This window comes from Micropterus salmoides, unplaced genomic scaffold, assembly GCF_014851395.1.
Source record: "Micropterus salmoides isolate LMB-PRFRI ecotype aquatic unplaced genomic scaffold, ASM1485139v1 Ms_hic_scaffold_19, whole genome shotgun sequence".
NCBI lineage: Eukaryota > Metazoa > Chordata > Actinopteri > Centrarchiformes > Centrarchidae > Micropterus > Micropterus salmoides.
The window spans coordinates 19018710-19038659 of NW_024041039.1; the positions used below are offsets into that span (position 1 = coordinate 19018710).

General features: G+C 41.0%; 1 protein-coding gene across 1 annotated transcript; it reads left to right on the top strand.

Annotated features, from left to right (window-relative positions):
* Positions 1-1273: 1273 nt before the first annotated feature.
* Positions 1274-17783, top strand: pgfb (placental growth factor b). Its single transcript, XM_038729382.1, has 7 exons — positions 1274-3983; positions 13688-13724; positions 14992-15188; positions 15283-15362; positions 16068-16097; positions 16188-16250; positions 16345-17783. The coding sequence occupies exons 1-7, from the start codon at positions 3921-3923 to the stop codon at positions 16364-16366; spliced, it is 492 nt and encodes a 163-aa protein (XP_038585310.1). The 5' UTR covers positions 1274-3920; the 3' UTR covers positions 16367-17783.
* Positions 17784-19950: the final 2167 nt, after the last annotated feature.

The window sequence follows — 19950 nt, forward strand, 5'->3', positions numbered from 1 at the left end:
AGTCATTATACTATGCTAGGTTAAGCTAGCCACCTCAGCTCCACCTCTGGCTCCAACACAGAGAGATAAGAATGGGATCAATCTTCTAAATCTAGATGAGGAACAAAAGCAAATAAGTACATTTCCCAAAATGAAATACAGTGTCAGAAGTTTTCCACAAGCATTTCTCCCACTGGATGCTTTTGTTCAGCATTGATTCAATGCCATATGGTTTTCTGTAATTGCCCCTCAAATTAAAAAGAATTAACTTAGCCATATTTTCTTGTGACATCGGGAATTTAATCCTCACTTAGCCTGTGGTTACCACAGCCAACTGACATTTTGATGTCCAAGACACAGCTGCATAAAGTTAAATGGTACGTGGAGATATCTGCAAGGACTGATTCATGATACCTTCAGACTAAAATAACTTCCAATTGTCTGTGAATTGTGGACTGGCTTCCTACAGATGTAACAATGCTCACACATGAACTGAATGGGCATGAAAACAGGATGACACCTGACAACCTTGAGACAGAAATATGTCAATGTTGCATGGAAGTGTAAACAGGATTTGACATGTTCTAAATGAAAGAAATTGTTGTCATATAATGCTAATCACCTTAGGCAACAGTAAGCAGCTTTTTACTCATGGCTGGAGCACTTCCCATTCACCAGTTATTCCAAATATAACTTTCTTCACAATAATACAGTTGGGGAAGGAGGAATAGATTCATGGTTTGTCATGTCTAATGAAAGGAAGAAAGGGTCTGGATGTTGAATACATCCTGTTTGGGCGTGCTGTCCAGGTGGTCCAACCAAGGGGGTAAGCCAGAGATCGGACAGTGGAGCCGACCAAAGCCTGCATGGAGGGATCCATGTAGGCCCAAAATTTACGTCAAAACCCTGTGATACACCATCGCACATGAGAGACATAACCGTGTTGCTTAGATTATAAACTCTTAGCAATCAAAAAAAGCCTATTCAGCCATCAGTGATGCTGCGTTGGTGTTTGGCAGATGAGCCTCGTAGGTGGACGATCCGAGACAGACACTGGGACATAAGACTTTTTGTTGGTGCAGCTACCAGAATTACATCATTAAACCCCAGTTATTCTGCGTGATCATGCGCAGTAGATGGTGATGCCAACAGGAAGTAGCCCTGTAGTAGTATTTTATTGGTCCAAAACTGGCTTCACTGCTCTCCATTCAAATCAGCAGAGTGGCTTTGTCCAGTGATATACTGTCTATGGGTCCAACATGAGTAAAATGATATATTATTATATTCTTATATTTGTTTTAGTATTTAAAATATGAATTCAGCAACAGTCAAGGTTTTGAGCTACATCGTTAAAATTTAAAAAAGATGATGCATAGATGAAGAATAAATAGTCAAGAATTACAGTGACTTTAAGAACCTTTGGTCTCCCTGTAGGGCTCTAACTATTGTTAGTGATATCCTTCAAAGTAAGGGGCTCTCTAGCTCTCCATCTTCCCCTTCGAGGCCCCACTTTGGAGGAAACCAAAGCTGCCGCAACAATGATGAATGGACATCATTAATGTCGTTCATCTGTTTACCTTTTACACAGCAATCTGGGGAAATGAGGGGTCAACAGCAAAAGGGAAATCTGCTTACTTTGGCACTTCAGTTCCTGAGAGCCACACATTTGGTCTTCACATGACATGACACTGCAGAAGGTGAGGTACTCATTTATTCGACCAGCGGACTTTCCCTCAATTGTGTAGCCTTATAACAATACCCAAAAAGAGTTTAATTGACATTTTTATCTTTATGTTTAATTTCTGGGTAAGTTAATGATTTCAGACCTTCTTAATATTCATGAAGAAACATCATGTTTTTCATCCCTGATCACCCATCTATCTGCAGAGTAGGCTTGAAACTGGAACCTATATTTCTCATTTAGATAATGATTTCATGGAGATTTCAAGAGGCATCACTTAAATAGATAGTATCTTGTTTTAATAAATCTTTGAAAAGGCGGACATTGAATCTAAGCAGGGATGACACTTGGTTGACGCTACCATTCTTTGTGGTTATAGCTAAAGCAACGAGGACCTCAAGGTTGTTTCATGATGTGGCAGCACAGAGATCCATCTCCCCTGGAATAAGCTATCACTAGAGCCAGGTTTGCTTGTCTTGTCAGCGTGTATTTAGAGTGCAAACAATTTGTGTGATCTTGTTAGGCCCTATCAGCCAGTGAACCTTTAAAAACACCAGATAGATCACTGAGCAGATGGCAAGACGGCTGTAAGAGTCTGGCTCTGTCCTCTGAGCAAACAAAGTCTGTGCCACTGCTTAGCTCTTAAAATATTTGAAACAAAACATGGCAATCACTTGGACTATGTCAATATACAGTAGCTTTACTTTTGCTTATGGTTGGTCAATTTCACCACTTAGAAGGCAGAAAATGGCTTTAATCTTTGGACCATCTGTACTTGCAATACTGGCACAATAAGATGGACAAATAGACGGACAGAAAAAGAAGATTGATACTGTTGTAAAAGAAAACTTTCACCACCCAGACAATGATAGCACAGCTAGAAAGGCAAGGCTAAAACAGAATAATTGCAGAGTCCAGTTCCCTGAAGAATCACAGTTTGCTTTGCTTTCATTCTGTCCTCTCCCTGAATTTTGAAGAGCACCCATCACTGCCATGTAGAGATACAATTTAGGAGATGACTACTGTGATATTGCCCAGCATAATTAGAGGAAATGTCTTTCACAATCCCTGACTGTTTGCGCTTACTGATGATCTGCCTGGGCTGATGGCATTGGGGGGATGTCTCACTCTGCTTAAAGTGTCTGAGATGTTTAGAAACAACACACTCCTGAGTGTGGTCTGTACAATGGCAGGAGGCAGAGGAGCTATTCAGCACTGTTAAGGAATGTGTGGAAGCCCACAAGGAATCCTTTCGTTCCAGGGTTTCTCCAAACAGAAGTCCCACACAAGATTAACTCTATGTGTCAACAGCAATGGAATCTCCCATTCTGCCTCTGCAAACTTAACTAAATACTTAACCCTCAGAGGAAAATCTCTGTGCATCCTGGAGCCTGGGCCAGCAATGAGTATACCATCCGTGTCACCAGTGAAAAAGTCTAAATGTTTGCCCTGTCTGAATAGCTCTTACACAAAGCCCTGAGTACTTAAAAGAGGTTTCTCAGCGAGTCTGTGTATATACTCTGTGGTGTAAATCACCTGCCATGTATAGTCTAGAATTCAGAAATAAAGCATCAGCAGTAGCATCACAATCTCTGTAATAACCATGTACAGCATCGCATAAATTACATTACAAACTTAAAGGGGAAGCGCGAAAAAATCTCATCAGTGAGTACTGAGAAGGCAGAAAAAGCAGAGCAGAGAGAGAGAAGGGGAGGAGATTTTAATAGCCAGTATGTGAAAAGGTAGTGTGGGGCAATTAGAGGCAAGTGTGTTTTTCTGCCGACGGGAGCTCAGAGCACGACTGAAAAACTGTTGGTGCAACTTCATGCATTTTGGTTGACGATTTTAGACGCAAGCTCCGTTTTTACTTTCTGCACGGAATGTGCTTTGTCAAAACTGGCTGCCACTATTCCAAACTGCATGCATTATGGTCGTTTAAGGCTTTGTGCTTTGATTCAGTTGGTTTCAAATGTGATATAAAATGATTTTCGTTTTTGACATCATTGTTCCAGCACCTCCAGTTCGCCTCTGGGGCCTTATTCATTAGTTAGCACAATCTACATCATCAGGTTACACGCGGCAGCGGAGCTACGTGACTGCACTCATTCTCAGCATTACTAAACCGGGAGTAGATGACTTGGAAATTCCCGGTCAGCATCTTTTTTTTTTTTCTTTTCTGAGTAGTTTTGAACTTTTGTTGGATTGTTTCATTGTGAGCATCAGGAGCCGTCACCCCCTCTCCACTCGCAGACATCGCGAAATGAAACTGTGTTTTGTCATCCAGACTGCGGTGGCGCTTCATCTGCTGCTCTCACCTGCACAGGTAGGACATTAAACTGCAGTTAAACTTAATTCTCAGCCAGAAGTAATTTCACTCAACGTTAGACTCATCAAGTAAATATTTCCACAGTCCAGTTTGATTATTTGGGTCTACTTAAGTAATAATGCAAATTTTAATTGAATATAAAATAATGAGCCTATTGTTAGATATGTTAGTCTGGCACCAGTACAAAATGGTTGAGTCAGCAGAAGCCTATTGATGAAGTGATAATAAGCCATTGTCCATATGGCTTTGAATGAGCGCCATCGTGCACAGTTCATTCATAAGATGGAACGTGACAAACTGCATCACTCTGCCTGTGGAACACATGATGCCAAGTGACTCACTCTTTCATTTGGAGAAGCATACTAAGCTTATAATTAGAGCCGCATTATACTTTAAAGCCCAGTTTCACAGGCATGGATTATTATTCCCAGCCCTGTATGGTGAGGCCTTTTTTTCTTTTCTTTGCAATGTAGATTTCCATCAAGCAAACACCTGATTGAAAACTCTTTAAAATAGGAATCAACAATAACATTTTGAAAGGCAAAGCCTCTAGTGTTCAAACTTTGCAGCTGTATAAGTAACAGATCCTGGCGAGTTAGCAAGCCGCTTCAGTCTGACAGACTGAAAGTGTTGGCAGTGTATCAGGTAAAACTGGCAAGAAAGTTTGCAGTCTCCAGTTCTCTTATTTTCATTTGCACCCTTTCAGTCCTGTCTTGTTTTATCCCAACACAAATCTCCATTTTTAAGGGTACCTGCAGTGTGAATAATTACAATGATAAAGATGTGTGTGTGTGTGTGTGTGTGTGTGTGTGTGTGTGTGTGTGTGTGTGTGTGTGCAAAAAATCTATTGAAACTTAATTTCAGGCCAGTCATATCAATGTCAGAATAGCAGTAGATTAGCACAAAGCGGTTCTGTTCTCTGTTGCCTGACCTTTTAGTCTTATAATAAAAATGTGCCAGAAAAGGACAGAGCTGAAACTGGAGTGAGAACTCATTCAAAGCTTGGGTAGAAACACTTGTAAGAGGATGTGCCATAGGACAGCAGGACTTGGGCCAACTAAAGCTCAGGCTCTGATTTCCTTCCAAGGTGGCGGATGGCTGGCAGCTATATCTGATGGCTCTCCTGTTTAATACAAAACCAGGCCAGGCATCCATTCACTGCCACTGTCACACTGCATATGCTGCTGCTACCTGCTGAACTACTGCAGTTTCCCTTTTGCCAGGCTGCAGTCCACATATAGAAGTTGAAGCACCATGTCCCACCAGATTCTCTAGCTGGAGACTTTGCAGCTGTTGCTGAGTTGAGAGTGAGTGGGAGAGGCATGGGATCTCCACTAATCCTCATAATCAGCTCATGGGCTGCTCAGTCAAAATAGGAGTGACAAAATCCAGGTCCCTCAACATGTAGCAGGTTAAATGGCCCTCTACTGCCCATAAGACTGACAGCAAATGTAAACAATACAATTCTGAGAGTAACTGTGCTTGTTGTTTCTGAGATCCATCTCTAACCCTTCAGTTGCCATTGTTTTATGATGCAAGATCAGCTTAAAACAGAAAGTGAGTGATGCTTTAGTGCAAAGACGTGCCAGATTTAGCCCTAAATACGCATAAGGAAATAAATGTCTCACATTTTTAGCAGACTAGCGACGTGCCAGCAGTCCTTTTCAAGCCAGAGTGACAAAATGAGACTCTTATGGAAGGTGTCTGTCCTGCCAGCTCCCACAGTAAACTGTCAGACTGGTGTACCAAAGTGGAAAAAGCAAACATTGGCCATGTGGTTGGGAATGCCATTTATAAGTGTCCGGCTTTGGGATTCTCTCCCCATGAATATGTTCCACTAATTGATAATGATGATTTCTCATCACTGACGCAGCTGTGACATGCCGTCAGCAGCCTTGTGACTCATGCAGTCAATCATGTCTACTATGAAACTTGGAATGGCCAAGCGAGGGTGGGGTTGACTTCAGTTGTGCTTCATGATTCCGGTTTAGTACCATGGATTTACAGCATAGCTCAGTGTATGTTTGTGTGTGTGTGTGTGTGTGTGTGTGTGTGTGTGTGTTTCAGTATGTCTGATGAAACAAAGCAGATGGCTTTTTTGTGTCCCCTGGATGCTGTTTTTTATTCATGTCTTCATATTGACTTGAGGTTGTAAGATTCTTATAATAGTACATTGTAGCAACCCAACCATTTTTGGCCTGTGACCTCTCAGACCCCCTAGACATACAGCTGCATAAGTCAGTAGTTTATTACCATGTAAACCTAAGAGGGTTTTTTTTTTCATTGGGGATAGGGGGTGAGTGGCCTTTATTGGGCAGTGACAGTGTACAGACAGGAAGTGGAGTGACGTGAAAAGAGACATTGCTGATGTAGTAAGGACTTTAATCACTATGTGTGTTAACAGTACCAGTAGTTTATAAATGAGCCGTGAATGAGCCATTACCACTACTAGGCTTTAATTTACCAACATGTGCAAAGCTGGTAACATATACATACTGTAGCATGCCATGATTGGAGTTACTGTTAAAATTATATATATATATATATGGCAGCATCATAATTGCTGATACGACTGATAGAATTCATGTAGTCTCAATAACTGTGGTCTTTCTGTTGATATGTACAGATCATTCTTTTGTCAACTGTCCTGGTCCCTTACATATATGGCTCTTGATAGATGGTGGAAGCACCTGGGTTTCCCTTTCAAACAATGGTGGCCTCTTGGTCACCCAGTCACTAAGGCAGTGAAATGGAGAAATATAATATAACTGCTGTCCACCGGTAATTTTGTTCACATTCCTTGACACTCTCTATTCTCCTGTTCGGTGTATTATTGGTTCTTCCTGTGCATATAATCCACATACAGCATGTACAGATTTTTGTGTCTGTGTTTACACTACAACACTGAATATCACTGTTTAGATTTTGCCTGTGATTCATTCAGCAGATTGAAAGAGCTTTGCCAAAATCATCAGTGAAATCTTGCATCAACACAACCAAACCTGACTGACACAGTCAGCGTTTCCAGGGAGAAACACCTTAAGTGCTGTCGACGTGGACTGCTGCACATCTCAGGATTCAGCTCTAAAAGATAGTTCTGTTATATTAAGAAAATCAGTGAAGGATAAGAATTATAAGCCTCTTTGGTATGAGATTATGAAATTCTTTGTCTGTTTTAAAAATACAGTATTTTCTAGGATGAAATGATAAAAACCAAATATAGGAAAAATAGACTCATCACCACATCACCAGTGAAGCATGCTCCTGATGTCTTTGAGCAAAAAACAAAAAAGGGAGTGAGCCTTATTCTCTTGTATTTGTGTGTTTGAGCACGTGACATTACACAGGTGTTTCCTTTACGTCATCACCAGCAGCAAAACAATACTTGAGTGTGACCATCTGTGTCGCCCACATGTGTCTGTTCATGGAGATTTGTCCTTATTCTTGTTCATAACTAGCCAAGTGTAGATGGCACGGCATCACATTTCCAGTTTCAATACAGCTAAATATATCAACAATAAAAAATGTGTAGGTTTCAGTTTCTCAGAATCGAAGTGTCGAAGTTTTTGTTAAGATGCAGCTGAGTTATCCACAATCAGACATTAATGTTCTCCCTTCTGTCTGTGTGTCTGGCACATCTTTCTAATTCAGATGTCTGCATACTGGGCCATGCAGTGACTGAATGGGCTCTTACAGTATTTGCGTTGTTGTGGTATTACTCTCTAGTTGTAAAGCCCTGGCCCAAGGGAGGGCTACAATCAGGAAATATGGATTTCTTCTTCCTTCTGCGGAGGAGGAGGAGCGGTGGTGCTCGGGGGCAGCCGTCTGCTCAGAAGGCTTTAATCTCCCATCTGGATGTAATTTAGTGTGGTTTACACAGGGAGAACAGCGTTTACTGTAATAGAGACCACAATTACCACCGGTCAGTCTTATCTCAAGACCTGTGCTGTGTGTGTGTGTGTGTGTGTGCATGTGTGTGTATGTTTGCAAACAGGGTGCATTTTTTATACAGTTGTGTGTGTTTGTGTGTGTCTTCAGGGGGACATTTGTGCATGCATTAATGGACCTATACTGGGGAAATTCTGTTTATCTAAATCAACATTTAAATGGACTCTTACCTCTCCCTTGTCACATGACCCTGTTTTTGTGTTTTTTTTCAAAATTTAGACAACTACTCCGAGAAAACATTGCTTGCTTATAATGTGTCCAAACTGACTGCAGAAGACAAATTAATAATATTAAATGATGTAATTATCTTTATCTTAAAAAAGAGGTAAAGTGCCAAACTTTCTTAGCCAGGTGCAGTGACTTCCGTGATCCTTGTTCACTGTGAGGCCAGGAAACCAGCGGAGACTCCAGGAAGTAACTGCTCCCAGCCAAAGGGACGGCACATAAAACCCCATAAAACCATATCTTGTCATTATTGCACTCCCATTTTTGTTTGGATTTAACAAACAGGATATAACATGTCAGTTAATGAGATTTAGAGGTGCCGGGTGGATTTTGTCACCTTTGGACTGAGCCACGCTAGTTGTTTTCCCCTGTTTCCAGTTTTATGCTAAACTAAGTTAAGCTACGATTACCACCTGCTGTCTACAGATGAAGTAGATATGGAAGTGGTATCAGCCTTCTCATCTAACTCTCAGCAGGAAAGCTAATTGAACTATAAGGAAACACAAAATAGGAATAGTTTTATTTATTGTTATCATACTGAACTTTCAAATCAAGCTCACACATTAGTTTATTTATGCTACATTGAGGCTTTGAATCTGTGTGACACCCCTAAAAGTGTGTCAGTTTTCTAATCTGTGAAATAACTCTGCATTTCAAAGGCTCCATATACCCACAGAACTTGAGAAATTGTTGTGGCACATTTACCACATGCTCTCTTGGTGTTTTTGGTAGTGCTCTATGATCACAAGCCCTGACCTGACCACCCTAGAGACCCAGCTGGAGACTGTCAGACCTGCAATGGCACAGGTGTCATTGTATGTTCACCCACCGCGTGTACACCAAAGAGAACCTGGCTTTCTTTTGTAGTGGTGTAGAATAGATACAGTGACCTGCAGGCCCTGTAAAAGGCCTGTGAGAATTAATGTCACGGTCATGGTGTTGATGATGTGGAATCTGGTTCTTGATAAAGGATGGATGAGGATGATCAGTGAGGCAGGGAGGTAGCTCTGTTTCACTCATCTAGCTGTCTCAGTGTTTGTATTCACTTGTTCTGCTTTAGTGCCCTGTGTGCTGTGTGGTCTCGTCTTCACAGACAGACCAAGAGCTTGTTTTCATTGAGCTGGAGATGCAGGTGCTATATTGGCTTGGGTCATGGCTGGGATGTTTGCCAGCTTTGCTTTTTAAACACGTTAAACATCCCTTCTGCATGCATCTCCCAAATCACCAGACTCTGTTCAAGTGCAGATTTAGTTGACAGAGATTCCCAAATCACAAGCCTGCATCTCATCCATGGTCTGTTTATCCACACTGTCACCCTTACTAAAAATGGTTAAGTTTGAAAGTAGACCTTTTTGGAAAGCAATGTTAATAATGGCATGGTGCCCAATCAAGCTGGGATCCTTGTTTTCCAGAGTCATGAATAACTGAAGAAGGGGTTTCCGAAAACCAAGTACCAGAGCACTCCTGATTACCTTTAAACTATAAAATGTGTCCATATTTCACGTTTCAGTTTCCCGTTGCTATTGATTCTGTTGAAGGTCATTGCCTATTACAATCCTCAGTCAGTTGACTTAACTTGAAAGTGATCAGTTTTAATTTGTCAAAGATGATGAAGGAGCCTTGTTAGAAGACACTATAGATGTAGCAACATCAGTTTACACTTTTTACTACTCCACAAATGTTTGTGCGCTAACTGGTAGTCAGATGTTCATGGTTTTACATGTTCATACATTTTTTTTCCTCTAATAGAGGATTTGAAACTGAAACCTCTCTCCAGTTCCAACTACTGCAATTATAGGGAAGTTGTTGATTGGGATAAGTGAAAACACAAGCACATTTCACTCAGTTTTGAACAGAATAATCTGAACATTTTGGCATTTTCAACCACAGTTCCTCATTTGTCAGTTGGAGAGTATGATGTAACACCTCCAACCTAAATGACCATATTTTATGATACTCCATGTTTACTATGGATATATTCTATATATATCTTTTTGGCTATTACCCACAGTACCTGCTGTTGAATTGTACCCCCCCACCCTCCAGCATGACCTTCAAAGTTGAAAAATCTTTTAAGACCATTATGCTGGGTCCCCATCATGTTTTGTTTTTGCACCCTACGCATGCTGCCCTTCCTCTGACAGATGGAGTTAAGCAAAGAGGTTAAAGATGATGCAGTTCAGCTGTGTGGGAGTGGAGAGTAATGAGGCCCGGAGCCTCTGTGGGCTGACAGCAGGAGCCCAGGGACACAACAGGTCCTATGATCTGACCCCGAGGATGTAGCAAACTCTCAACCAGCAGCTTACAAACTTTCACTCAAGACTTCAGAAACATAGGAGACTAGTTTTTAAAGCGGCTTTGCAATCAAGCACGTCGACAGTTTCATTACTGCTATAGATGTTTTAATCTAACCTCTCTTACTCAGACTAACTGCCTCTCACTCTGCAAAGCAATCTGGTCAAAGGCACGAGATACACTGCGCTGCTTAGCAAAAGGTCTCTGAGAACCAGATGTCAGGAGCTGAAAAAAAATTGTACAACCATGGGACAGTGACCAGAGTGGGCTGTAGGAGCATGACCATGATTACATATCCACTGTGTTAATTATCCAACAAGAAGGCTAGTACTGAAGAGATTAGACAATTAACTAATCTTGGAATCATTTAAGTGTCAAGTTAAAATGATAATTGCCAGTTACAGTAATGCTTAATTGCAATATTTTCTAATTAAGTTTTATGCTGTTGGTCAGAGTAATGAGCAATGTGAATGTACCACTTTGGGCATTTTTTATGTTTATGACATTTTAATGATTATGTAATTTATTAAAAAAATATAACCCATCCAATATTTAATAATGTTAGTTGCAGGCCAGTGATTCATCTCATTCCAGCTTTGAAAGAGATCAGGGAAACTTCTGTGAGCTGCCCACTTTTTAACTCACTTTAAAAAGTGCCATATCACTCATCCAGCTCCTTCGTACTCTAGCACCCACTCCATTTTTTCCTATGTAAATGTATGTCATATAGATTTTCCAAAGAAATTGAGATAAAATCAACCTCTAGCCTGCAATGGATCAGTCATAGATGTTTTTTATTTCCTTCCACGGCTGCTTTTGTGGCTGTTCTTTTGTGCATTACCTAGCCCTTGATGTTTAATCTGCCACCAGCTTCAATATATTTTGTGTAAGATTGTAGAACTCAGCACAGTGGAGAAATTTTTCTTTCTGTGTGATGGTATAAAGGAATGTTTTTGTTTTGTTGGTGTTGTTTTTAGTTAGAACTGGCATGTGGCTTTTTAAATGATTTCCCATTGTTGTATTTACCAAAGCCCAGATGTTGTACCTACAATGTAGAGGGCACAAAGTAGAGGTATTCCGTTACTAGCCAAGAGTTGAAGTATTTATAGTCAGGTCAAGTCAAGTCATGTTTATTTGTATAGCCCTTAATCACAGCTAGCTTCAAAGGTCTTAACACCCACTTTATGAAAACAATAAATAAAAATATCATACTGCAATGTTAGACCCTCTGAGGACATTTAAAAAACTCCCTGAAAAAGCTCATTTGGGAATGAAGTAAAAGAGACTTTTGAGGGAACTACTCAGAAAGCAATCCTGCTTCTGGGATTTATTAGACACATTTATACACATTTATTGATGCAAAGCAGTTCTCCCTTTCCACCAGAGATGAATTACCTCTTTGTCACCATTGATCACTCAGTCATACTGTAAGTGCACAAGAAGGATGGAATGGCTACGTGAGGATCTACAGGCAGCCTTCTATAATCTGGCATCTTGTCGGCAGCTCAATTCTCTGTTCTCAACCACAGGAGGCTCCAAAGATGCTTCCTCACCATGTCAAGGCTTAACCCATGGCCAAGGTCAGAGAAATTCTCCACACCTCACCACATTCTGAACAAGCAACTGAGACCAGAGCCAAAAAGCCCTTGTGATGTGGAGCAGCCTCATGAAGACCCATAGACATGAAGAGAGAGAGCAGATCATGTGCCAATTAACACTGGAAAAAGGATTTAGTTTATCTGCCTGGTATTGCTAGAGAGGATGAAAAAAAGAATCAATTTCCCAGAGAGTGGGAGTGACTTTTAACAATAACTTAAACTAAATTGTGACTTTTCCATGCTGCACATGAAGCAGATTCTGCTGGCTTATATCCTGCGGCGCTGTTCGCTGACACAGTTCGATGTACACCACTCTATAGAACAATTCCTCTGCCGGAGGAAACAGCTGTAAATTTTGGCCAGATGACCAGCCACTTTGGAGAAAAAAGGGAGATGCCTGAACATATCCCCTAACACAAGGAGGACTGAGTGGCTGACTGGAAGCTCTTGTGTATTGATATGATGTCTGTCATACAGTACATTGTGTTGCAGATAAGTCAGATCTGTCCCGAATACACAAACTTGCCTGCCATTTATCTCAGTGACAGTTTTACAGGAACCTCTGAAATGTTTGTGTGAGTGTGAATGCATCATCATCATCAAAGCAGGACATTCCTCGTTAATCACATTGTTTGGAAGAAACGGCAGAGTGTAGCACTTTGCTGACAGATGCTATCCTCACCCTCAAACTCATTTTGGTTCATAACAGGAAGTAGATGCACTTTAGCAACAGACAGAGGATGTAAAAAGCAATATTGCTTATTGCTATCGTTTGGGAAAGTCCTTGTCTGTCTGTTTGCTATTACATTACAACTTTTGGTCCAACACTTTCAGTAAATCAGTGTGAACACAGACAGTGTTACAGTATAAAAGTCTTCAGGTGTGTGTGTTACATAAGAATTGGAATGTGACCAGTGAAAGAAACAGTGATGAGGGGAGATTGCGGAAGCAGGTTGTCTGCCGCCGGTCCAGCTCTTCTGCTTGAGGGTATTTTATCAAATGTACATTTCCCTTCCTGAGTTGGAGTCAACCAGAGGTTTTGTGTTTTCCCAGGCGGATGAGAAATGCACTCTTGTTTATCATAGGATGATGGGAAAAAATCAAGACGGAGGGGGAAACCATCAATGGGAAAATAAATAGAGAGCTGAATTGTACACCACAGGAAACAGGTTTTGAACCTAAACAGTTGGGCACACAGAGGAACGTGATATATATGAGAGACTGGATCTGCTGCTTGTCAGAAAGACTTTTTCTGCAGGGTGAAAAACTGAAAAAAAGGTGTGTGATCGTCTGCTTTATTTCACTGTAGTCCCAGCTGTCACCACTAGAGGACAACTATACTTTAGTGACTGATATAGGTAATTAATAGCAGGCTGATGCTGTCTTTATAAACAGGATATTTTGTATTATATGATCTACTTTGAAAGGTGTGTATTAAAATAGTAGGATGGTGGAGGCATGTGAAACATGTGTGAATTCTTCTGCCACCATGTTGGCCATTATCTGTGTTTCGGTCCAACCATTTCATTTGGACGTTCAAATAAAAGGAATAAGGGTTTTACACTCTAATATGTAGTCGCAGCAAACCTAGATTAATAATCAATCAATTTTAACCATTTTTTTTCTGTTTTACAGAGTCTACCCTTGTCAAGCATTAACAACACAACTCAAGGTAGGACGTTCTGCTCGTTTTATTTCTGAAATCTTCTGTAAGTGTTGGAGATGTAATGTTAATATTTTACAGCAAGAGAGTAAACTACTTCCAACTAAAGTACTTCCAACTGTTCTGTCAAGCCATAGTTTACAGTGTATGTGGTTGAAACAAGAGTCTCATGCAAACCAAATGAATCGATGCCAGCCCTGACAAAAAACAACTTTGAAAAGAAGTGTATTCATACAAACTGTGTTTGTCATGCACTGTTGAGCAATTTGAATGGCCAAGCTCTTCAATCTTGCATGCAAGTTCTTGAATCTTGCATGTAAGTTCAATTAATTTGATATGAATTTAGAGAATGGTAGGGCATGTCTGGACTAGCAGGGATTACTCAACTGCTTACCTTCCCCCCTTATTATCCTCTCCCTCCCTCACATCACTATAAATAAAAGCCACATAATGCCAAAAATATATTGAAGACTTGTAGAACTTGCAGCCAGAGGATCAGAGCACATGTAGCAGAAAAGAGCAGATAAGCAGCAGACATACAGTCAGCTCAAGGAGCTGTAACTGGCCAATGAACTGTCCCTTTGTGCTGTAAAACATTATAGTTCGTGGCCTCATCTCCCTACCGTAGATGGGTCCCCTGCCGTCTCCTTCCAGCCTATCTGCTTTTATAAACAGCTGTTGTGATGTCAGGCTCCATTCGGTGACCCTGGGAGTCACTGCAGTCCCAGAGGTGCCTGTGGGGCAGCTCAGCTCCAGCTTCAGCAGGGTTCTGTTCATGGCCATGTTTCCAGTGTTTGTTTTCTCTTCCTTCTCTGTTTGTTCGGCCATAGTCGTCCCTGTTCCTCCCCCCACAGACTGTGCAACTGGGATACTTTCACACATATACCCCCACAGGAAAGCATACTGTACATTAAACAAACATTTTCACTTCAAAATGAAAACAGGATACTTGCTCGCGTATCGCAACTGGGTTTATGTTTCTGTGTACATGGTATAGGGTTGCCATTGTTGGATTATTGAGGTAATTACAGTTAGCCTACATCTTTTTCTGGCAGTTCTAATTAAGCTTCACAAACACAAACTCAAAAAAGATCGATGTCGATTGCACTCTCACTGTGAAAGTAATCTACTGTAGAAAGACAGATAGTTGGACAGATAACAAAACGGTTCTTAAACAAATATACATTTGTCCTCTCAAAGCAAGATTCCTCATAAGAAGCCAACTTGTTTACAACTGCAAAGTGGGCCATACTCAGCCTCCTATTCTCATTCATAGTGTTGATGTTCCAAGAAGTGTGGGGTCGCAGCTTCTGCCGAACCATTGAGAAGCTGGTGGAGGTGGTTCAGGAGTACCCGTCAGAGGTGGAGCACATCTACAGCCCCTCCTGTGTGCCACTGGTGAGGTGCGCAGGTTGCTGCGGGGATGAAAACCTCGAGTGCCATCCCACCCACACCATAAATGTCACAATGCAGGTACAACAAGCACACTGTGCAATATGTGTGTAATCCATTACTTTGCTTACTGTGATTGCTTCTATTGATAATCTTAACTCGTTTTACCCCTCAGCTGTTGAAAATCAGGCCATCAGAGCCAGATCAGGAATATGTTGAGATGACGTTTGTGGAGCATCAGACATGTGAATGTAGGTAAGAAAACCAGTCCTAATTTGGGATATGAAAAATTCAATAGCACGCAACCCTGTCTCCTAGAAATTAAGTTTATATACTACTAATTTACAACAGCAAAGTAATGTTAAATTTTTTTGTCAGTATTGTGAGGAAACGTTTCTAATAAATGGATGTGCCGAGTCAAAATGTTCCCACCAAACATATTTGCAAAAGGTTCTCATAATATTTCATTTGTTGACAACACAATATTAACTAAGGCATGATTCATGTTTTTCATGGTTAGGTTTATGCAACAAAATCCTTTTGGTTAGAGAGGTTGGGGAAAGATTGTGGTCAAATATTGAAAATGTCATAGTCAAATACTTTATACTTTATTAGCATTTAACAAAAACCACAGTCTTTCCCCAACTTTATAAAATGTGCTTTGTCACCTAAAGCTAACCACATGACAGATGTGAACAGCAGTCCCCGGGTTCACCATCTACCCCGACCTCCTTCATATAACTTGTGTGTGTGGTACAAAAACGCAGTACTTCCTTTACAAGAAAAATGTAAAAACATAACCCAGCAATTATGTTTCTCTCAAATCATATTTGGTAAAACAAATTAGTTTTTTTATAAATGTAATTTCTAAGAGACAGTGTTGGCAAATACTTACAATGAATGTTTAATGATACTGCACCAGGATGTTCTTTCTAATTTACTGAAACATTTGCTCCTCAGAATCAGGAAACCTATTGTGAAGGTTGAAAGGTAAGAACATGCATATATTGTTATAACATCAGTTTTGAGATTGTTGAAAACAATGAAAATCTCAAATTGGTAATTTGGTTCCTCTTGTAGGAAAAGACAAAGAGGGAGAGGACGGAAGAAAAAGGAGAGACAAAAAACGAAAGAATGTGAAAGGTGATGGCACAATCTTGGGAGACCGAATTTATGTACTCCTCCGGCTATCAGTTTACAGCATTGACAATGCATTGTTCTTTCTCGTGTTTGTCAGGTGCCAGATCCCTCGCAGGTAACTGCAGTGGCGACCCAACCCCGCACCTGCAGTGTGGCTCACTATTTATTTCCAGACTCGAACAGCTGGGTTTATTTTGCTGACATGCCATCCTGCTGACGGGCAGAGTGTTTGTAATGACAAGCTTCAACAGGAAGTGTGTTTTGATTGGTGGAAACACTGCTGTTACACACCTGACACAATGGACATGCCTGGGAGCCAGTGCAATGTAGAACCAAACCGACCAATGCCTTCTCTTTTCTACAAGTTATTACTGTATCAGATATTGTAATTTGTCATTTTCTCTGTATTTAAGGATGGTTACACTTGTTTAAAATCTATATTTATTGATACAACTGAATATATTTGGACCAGCAACCTTTTAAAAAGTTTGTCATTCTTTGTTCAAACATTATCCAAGAAGCCTTGACTTGACATAGCAGGAAATGTTGGACTGAGTGTGCAGCTGCTATGTACATGCAATAATGAAATGTCTCCCTCTACTGTTTGATGTGTTTTACTGTCAATTCAGGCCTAAATAAAAACAATATTGATCAGAAACCTTAAGCAATTAAGACACATCCACACAAGACTTTGTATACTATAAATGTCTGGTATATAAAATTGTCAGAAATCTAAATTGTTCTTTGGAATATGAAGTATCTCTCTTTCTCTGCTGTTCTGGAGGGTTGGATACAATGTGAATTACATATGTTTAATTAATGAATGTGAAAACTAATCTTAAAAAAGCAACAGATTAAATGGCAACATCAGTTTATGTCAAATCGCACCAGTAAGTGTGTAACAGGCTGCAAAGGGGACGAGGCAAGCCCAGTAAGTATGGGCAGATCAATACTACAATAACCAATACACTCAAGCAGTACTCATTTGGTATTGATGCCTATTAAAGAATATCAATTATAATGATAGTTTTCTCGTTTTAATGTGATTGCAAGGTCTTGTCAGATATAATTGCATTTCTTTTCTTTGTGCAGTTGAACAGCTCACATTTGTGTCCATCTTGGTGACACAGGACTCTCACAAGCCTCTGCCACAAAGTGTTTTCCTTTGTTTGTTTTTGGAAACACTGCAGTAAGGAAGGGATCAATTGAAGTAGTTAAGTAAAATTATGTCCTTTTGTACTGTTTTCTTTTTCAGGTAGGCTACTACACAAAGAAAATCTCTATGAAAATGTAAAAAGTAACATTTCTAGTGTGTTAGTATTTTTATTTCGTTTAAATATTTATTTTTTATTAAATTGTTATGGTTGTCAGTTTGTGTTTTTAATGTTTTTAATTAAATGCCCTACAGACTATAACATAACGTAGCCTACCAATGAGTATAATAATTTCAAATTAATTGTTGACATGCAAATGTTTTCACATTCTCACAAAAGAGTAGCCTTCTGTGATATCGATTAAAAAACGTCTATCAGTAAAGGTTTAAAATGTTTTATTCACTCCATTGTGTAGAGCCCGAAATGCCATATAAGCCTGTACTGGCCTTACACACAGAAAAACAAGCACTACTCTTTCCCGTCTTCCTGGCAACCTCTGTTCCCAGTGTACCAATGAGTAGTTCAGAAAACATCTCAGTAAATATTAGCTACATGTCCCAGACTCCGAGGCCTGGAAGGACAAGAATAATACAAATAGGCCAACATGGAGAATATGGTATAACCACGTGTTTTATACAGTATGAAACTATGGAGATGCATCTGTAGAAATTGTATTCAAACCACCTCCAAATGTGGCTTGGATCCTGTTTACAAAAAGTTGCATTTCGCGTGTTTTTCGCTGTCCAAATCAATATGCCAAAACACGTGTTTCGGGCAGTCTGGTCCCACACCACTGTTTTAGGGGGAGGTCCCCTAACAATCTCTCCCCAAAGACAAAAATAAACTAAGGGTGTCAGCTGGTACCAGAAAATGTTAGGATATATACACTGCTCAAAAAAATAAAGGGAACACTTAAACAACACAATGTAACTCCAAGTCAATCACACTCCTGTGAACTTAGGAAGCAACACTGATTGACAATCAATTTCACATACTGTTGTGTAAATGGAATAGACAACAGGTGGAAATTACAGGCAAATAGCAAGACACAAGAAGTGGTTCTGCAGGTGGTGACCACAGACCACTTCTCAGTTTCTATGCTTCCTGGCTGATGTTTTGGTCACTTTTGAATGCTGGCGGTGCTTTCACTCTAGTGGTAGCATGAGACGGAGTCTACAACCCTCACAAGTGGCTCAGGTAGTGCAGCTCATCCAGGATGGCACATCAATGCGAGCTGTGGCAAGAAGGTTTGCTGTGTCTGTCTGCGTAGTGTCCAGAGCATGGAGGCGCTACCAGGAGACAGGCCAGTACATCAGGAGACGTGGAGGAGGCCGTAGGAGGGCAACAACCCAGCAGCAGGACCGCTACCTCCGCCTTTGTGCAAGGAGGAGCAGGAGGAGCACTGCCAGAGCCCTGCAAAATGACCTCCAGCAGGCCACAAATGTGCATGTGTCTGCTCAAACGGTCAGAAACAGACTCCATGAGGGTGGTATGAGGGCCCGACGTCCACAGGTGCAGCACCGTGCAGGACGTTTGGCATTTGCCAGAGAACACCAAGATTGGCAAATTTGCCACTGCTCTTCACAGATGAAAGCAGGTTCACACTGAGCACATGTGACAGACGTGACAGAGTCTGGAGACGCTGTGGAGAACGTTCTGCTGCCTGCAAAATCCTCCAGCCTGACCAGTTTGGCGGTGGGTCAGTAATGGTGTGGGGTGGCATTTCTTTGGGGGGCCGCAACAGCCCTCCATGTGCTCGCCAGAGGTAGCCTGACTGCCATTAGGTACCGAGATGAGATCCTCAGACCCCTTGTGAGACCATATGCTGGTGCGGTTGGCCCTGGGTTCCTCCTAATGCAAGACAATGCTAGACCTCATGTGGCTGGAGTGTGCCAGCAGTTCCTGCAAGAGGAAGGCATTGATGCAATGGACTGGCCCGCCCGTTCCCCAGACCTGAATCCAATTGAGCACATCTGGGACATCATGTCTCGCTCCATCCACCAACGCCACGTTGCACCACAGAATGTCCAGGAGTTGGCGGATGGCTTATTCCAGGTCTGGAAGGAGATCCCTCAGGAGACCATCCGCCACCTCATCAGGAGCATGCCCAGGCGTTGTAGGGAGGTCATACAGGCACGTGGAGGCCACACACACTACTGAGCCTCATTTTGACTTGTTTTAAGGACATTACATCAAAGTTGTATTGGCTTGTAATGTGGTTTTCCACTTTGATTTTGAGTGTGACTCCAAATCCAGACCTCCATGGGTTGATAAATTTGATTTCCATTGATAAGTTTTGTGTGATTTTGTTGTCAGCACATTCAACTATGTAAAGAAAGGAGTATTTAATTAGATTATTTCATTCATTCAGATCTAGGATGTGTTATTTTAGTGTTCCCTTTATTTTTTTTAGCAGTATATATATATATATATATATATATATCAGAGAGAAAGGGTATGGTGGAAGAATTAAATCGATTTGGGCTAACAGGAGCAAGATTAATAAGACAAACCTGACACTGTGGTAGGTCAGTCCAGTAGATGGCAGC

Excerpts from the sequence above, each read along its gene's own strand:
- pgfb (XM_038729382.1), top strand. The coding sequence starts at position 3,921 with ATGAAACTGTGTTTTGTCATCCAGACTGCGGTGGCGCTTCATCTGCTG. Across the intron at positions 3,984-13,687 it reads TGCTGCTCTCACCTGCACAG|AGTCTACCCTTGTCAAGCAT; the intron begins GTAGGACATTAA and ends TCTGTTTTACAG. Across the intron at positions 15,363-16,067 it reads CATCAGACATGTGAATGTAG|AATCAGGAAACCTATTGTGA; the intron begins GTAAGAAAACCA and ends TTTGCTCCTCAG.